This window comes from Clytia hemisphaerica, unplaced genomic scaffold, assembly GCF_902728285.1.
Source record: "Clytia hemisphaerica strain Z4C2 unplaced genomic scaffold, Clytia hemisphaerica genome assembly, whole genome shotgun sequence".
Lineage (NCBI taxonomy): Eukaryota > Metazoa > Cnidaria > Hydrozoa > Leptothecata > Clytiidae > Clytia > Clytia hemisphaerica.
Genome location: NW_027103918.1, coordinates 564,375 through 569,222, shown reverse-complemented (window position 1 = coordinate 569,222; position 4,848 = coordinate 564,375). Strand labels below are relative to the sequence as shown.

At 35.5% G+C, this 4,848-nt stretch overlaps 1 protein-coding gene across 1 annotated transcript; it reads left to right on the top strand.

Moving 5' to 3' along the window:
• The first annotated feature begins 280 nt into the window (after positions 1-280).
• LOC136809661 (P2X purinoceptor 7-like) lies at positions 281-1,300 on the top strand. The gene is made up of 3 exons (XM_067066206.1): positions 281-599; positions 802-928; positions 1,102-1,300. Exons 1-3 carry the CDS (start codon positions 281-283, stop codon positions 1,298-1,300), a joined length of 645 nt encoding a protein of 214 aa, XP_066922307.1.
• The last annotated feature ends 3,548 nt before the right edge of the window (positions 1,301-4,848 follow it).

Below are 4,848 nucleotides of genomic sequence, written 5' to 3'. Positions count from 1 at the left end.
TTGGAATCTTATGATGGTATAAGCGAGGTTTTAAAAGTTTTATTACCAAAAACCTCTCAAAAAATGTTTAACAAGCTTTTTAAAAGATGTTTCTCTCTACACAAATGTTCATGTTTATCAAATTAAAAAAACGCGATTTTCAACCATTCTGTGACGTAATAGCATTCAGAAAGCTCTTTTTTGTAGAAAGGGGGAGATGAAAAACGACGAGAGGAGAATTTCTTTCTCTTTCCAACTTTTACTTCGAAGCTTTAACGAGACCCTTTCACTTTTTCGAAAAATGGAAAATCAAAAACTTTTTGATAATGTTTTTCTAACCCAAGAGCTAGAATATCCTTCAAGCTTCTCAAGCCCTTGCACATCATCTGACAATGAATGTAGCCTCCCTGACTTAAATTCTTTAAAACCCTACGATTTTGAACCTGAAATACCATCCGTATCTGAGGAGGAAGAAATTGACCAACCAAGTGAGAATAAATCCAAATCAAGAATAGGAAACACTGATTGGTGCGAATGTGGAGAGTGTAGGCCCATGGACACAGAAACTGAAAGCCTTTGTTGTCTGGATACAAATGAAGTTCCAGAAGAATATTTTGAAGGTAAGCAAGGAAAATATTAAATTGTTGTTAATTAAGATTTTTTGAAACCTTTTACTCGTAAAAATGTAAGTAATACAAAGGATATAATAGCAAAAAAAAACAACCTACAGCCATGTCACTAACTAAAAGTGATTAGCAAACTAAGTAAAATTCCTACTGTCATAAGCCTAAGACAAAACCCTAAACATATGTCTATCTACAGGAAAGAAGTGCGTCTCTAAATCCGACCAATTCCATATGGTGTGCATCGCAAAACCTGTGCTAAAGACTGCGCTCTCAGCTCTTAATAATCTGAGAGGGGATGAGATGAAAAAGAATCCAGGCCACAAGTAAGAGATCATTTATAATACAAAATGAAAAAAGAGCGTTGTCTAGTAGTTTTTGCTATATAGATGTGTGCTGCGAATCTGTAAGGCATCTAAAAGCTTTTATTAAGGAAAGGCTACTTACACAGTATATAATGCTGATTTAGAATGAATCACTTTATTTTTAGTTCCTTCAGGTATGCAGGCTACAAACAGTACACTTGGTGGGTACATAATCATCTGGGATTTGGAGTGAGGAAAGTGATCCCGTCATGTTCAGTTTTGGCAATAAGAATTACCTACCCTGCACCAGATGCAAAATACATTCCTTTTATGGAATACAAGGAAGAAGAAAAAAGACTTTTGGAAGAAGATGACACCAGTCGAAGGCGATAGTCTTATATGTAAATACTAGTTATCATATACTATTTCAAATATCATATACTAATAGAAAAGCGTAAAGCTATTTCTCTTTATGAGGAAAACGAGACTTTAAATTCTTGATGGTTTCATTCTTATCTGGCTTCTCTACGGTGGCAATAGACGCAGGAATTTTAACACTAGCTAGCGGTCGTTCGTAGGTTACTAGCTTTCGTTGAATATCTCTTACTTCGCTTAATATGTGATCTCGGTAGGTCGTTTTATCTTTCGTTGCGGCAATTTTCTTTCCAACCCAAGACTGAGTTATTTTTGAAAACTGATGCTTATGCCTTGGTTCACCTTTCTTATTACGTGCTTGTTCCAGCCCTACTCCAGTATTGAAGTCAAGGACAGCCAACTGAGAGCGAGCGACCATTCCATCATAAGAAAAATGCAAACGTTTTGGACAAAACTTATTATAGAGAGAATGGTAGACTTCAAGTGTTCCAGTATGACTGAATTTGGTTAGATATGGGATATCAGAAAGAAGGTTTTTGTCGGTAACGATACGTTGCACGACAGCATACGTATATGAGGATTCTTTCAGCCATGGTTTGGTCTTCATCTGATAGAGTGTCAATTCTTTGTGAAGGCATTCATGGAACTGTTCGTTTCCCTTCCATTCATGCTCATTTTTAATATGATTTAGAATACTCAACCACTTCTCTTTCAGTAAAGTTGCATCCCCGTTACACGTGGCGCAACTCCACCAGAAGTGATTGATTATTGACTTAATCCAGTACTTGAGTTCAGCACAACATTTCTTTTTGGTATATTTGCTTAGTTTTTTCTTGATATTCTTGTTGACATGCCAGATATCGAACTGGTGCTTGGTGTTCTTCCTTTGTTCCCTCATGTATTTGCGCACTTGCTTATGTCTGTCCGTTGTCAATGAAGTCACCGTTATTCCATTCTCATCTAACCTTCGGAAACGTTCTTTAGACCATCCAGCTCCATCCTCGACGAATTGACTGTCAGCGCGACATGCGATACGTGTAGGTCAATAATTCTCCCCGTTCTCTCATCCATGATGGTGTAATGCCGTACTTCGCGTTATATCCAGGGGAGTCGCAACGTCCATCCCCTAAGATATTTACGGTTTTGTATGTCGAGATTTCATCGTAGACAAGTTGCCTTTGGGTCAAGAAAACGTGCTGGATGGCTGGTACGAGGAGCTTTTTCTGTATCCTATAATAAGTAGTGTGACTAATGAAAGTTATATTGGATTCATTATGTCTCGTTGTCTTTCAAAAGTTCCACCAGATAGTAATATTGATGCCGCTAAAGAAATGTTTCCCGCTGCCATGCCATGCTCGTTTGGATGAGACTCCTAGGTAAATCTGTGCTTCATAGAACAAATAACTTCAATGACTACTTTACTGCCTTTCCGAAAAAACCTTTCTACTGTAGTTGGTTTGAGGCAAAATCGACAGGTTTCCAACAAGGTTAGCAAACAAGACCAATAAACAATGAACTTGGAATTTGTTACTGGGTTGAAATTCGAATTTTTATTACAGTTTTCCTCTTCCTCACTCGAATCAGAATCATTACTCGGTCGATAGGAAATGTCACTTTCATTTCCGTTCCAGACATTCTCCTCTTGACTCTCCTCCGTCTCAGTTTCAGTACATGTCTTTGATAAGGACATCTTGACCTCGGCGTTTGGATGAAAAGATGTATCCGTCATTGTCCCTTTTTCTTTTCTTTTTGATCTTGATTTTGGGTTTGTTATTTTGATCTTATCGACTTTTTTTGGGACAAACAAATTATCATCATCAGCTACAGTTGTCTTTGTTTGTTTGGCTTTTGCTTTCGATGCTGCGATTCTGACCTGTACTCCAAAGTCCTTGACTCTATGAGAAATCAAGTCACTTGTGTCAGTACTTACATTAGTCGTTTTGAAAGCAATTTCTTTTTCCCTTTGCTTGAAGATATCGTTGCAAAAAGATTGTTTTGCACTTTTTACCTGGCGATCTAATGAAAGCTTTCGTTTTTTAGGTAAAGTCTTATGTTCAAATATTGTCGGAACAGCGTCATCATGAAGTACACGTCTTGGTTTAGCTCCCAGAACCAGTTCTGCTTTCAAGTCTCTTTTAAAGCAAGAATTTTCAAAGTGTTCGTAACAAATGTACAGTGTTTTTGGTACAATTTGTCGTTTGATATTTTTGAGCCACTCCGCACGTATCGACTTTCGCTTTTCTGTAGGAAGTCTATGAAAGCTTATCTTATTTTCACTTGTCCTTATCAGGATCTTCAGTAGTTGAATCTGTCGAACGATTGGTACAACCAGGAGCTCCACAATTGGTCATCACGAAAATGCTGATTCAAACAAGATCGTATATTATAAAATGATTTCAAAATCACTTCTTTTTAAACTGCTAAAAATTATCTCCACTTGCTTTTCCACTCTTTCTACAAAATACTCTACTGCACACTGAACATAGAAAAATGTACAAAAAACTTTCTGAATGCGTTTACGTCACAAAATTAAACATAATTCAATATTTCACAAAAAAGGGGGTTCTTTTTAAACACATTTTTGAAGCAAAGATAGAGGAGTTTTTTGAGATGTAGTGTTTAAAGATACAAGTCAAGTAAACTTATTTCGTATTTTTTTGACTTTATAAATCCAAAAAAGCTAAAAAAAACAAAAGTGAAAAATATGTTGAGTTCCCCTTTAACAAAGCAAGAAGTAATGGTGGATTTGTCGATCAAAAATAATTCAAAACAGCATCAAGGTAGGCTTTTATAGATACTAATTTTGTTGAATATTCTTCATTTTCATCGAGTCTTTTTCGTCTCCTTAGGCATTACATTACAACCAATGCTACTGAACTGGCCCAAAACATTTAAACAACGTCCATGCGATTATCATAACATTCAAATTACGTTGAATACGAACGGTTAAACAATAATGTGCACATAGTAGTTATTTTCCATTCTCTCTATTTATAGGTATATATTCGACACTGTGATCTTCACAGACGATACGATCGAGATAATTGACCTTTATTTGAAGTAAATAAGACCTCGTTTGAATCCACAATGCGACTTTCTATTAATTTCAACAAAAGGCACGCAGTTTCAATCATTGACTCCAGCCATGACAATACTTAGATTTTCGCATAAAAACATTCGAAACTACACAGAAGCAGAAGAAGGCGGAAGTAAGTTTTGAAACAAAAAGAGGACAATTTTTTTGAGTCGACAATAAATTAGTTATCACATGACTTCTCGTGCAATACTCGATATTTTACTCGTTCCGAGATTTTACCGATATTTTTTTTATTTTTTAATACAAGTAATTTGATTCCTATTGAAGGTGACAAGGTCCTTGATGATTACATAAAAAACATTTAGAATATATTGTTGTGCTTGGACTTTTCAAGTAGAATTTTGAATTTACTATGATATTTTATGTTACATTTGATAATTCAATTTGTATCAGATTCTATATTATTCAATCTATTAAGTATGTAATAGAAAAAATAAAACGATGGGTAAATATTGAATTATTTCTTTAA

Excerpts from the sequence above, each read along its gene's own strand:
- LOC136809661 (XM_067066206.1), top strand. The coding sequence starts at position 281 with ATGGAAAATCAAAAACTTTTTGATAATGTTTTTCTAACCCAAGAGCTA. Across the intron at positions 600-801 it reads TCCAGAAGAATATTTTGAAG|GAAAGAAGTGCGTCTCTAAA; the intron begins GTAAGCAAGGAA and ends GTCTATCTACAG. Across the intron at positions 929-1,101 it reads AAAAAGAATCCAGGCCACAA|GTATGCAGGCTACAAACAGT; the intron begins GTAAGAGATCAT and ends TAGTTCCTTCAG.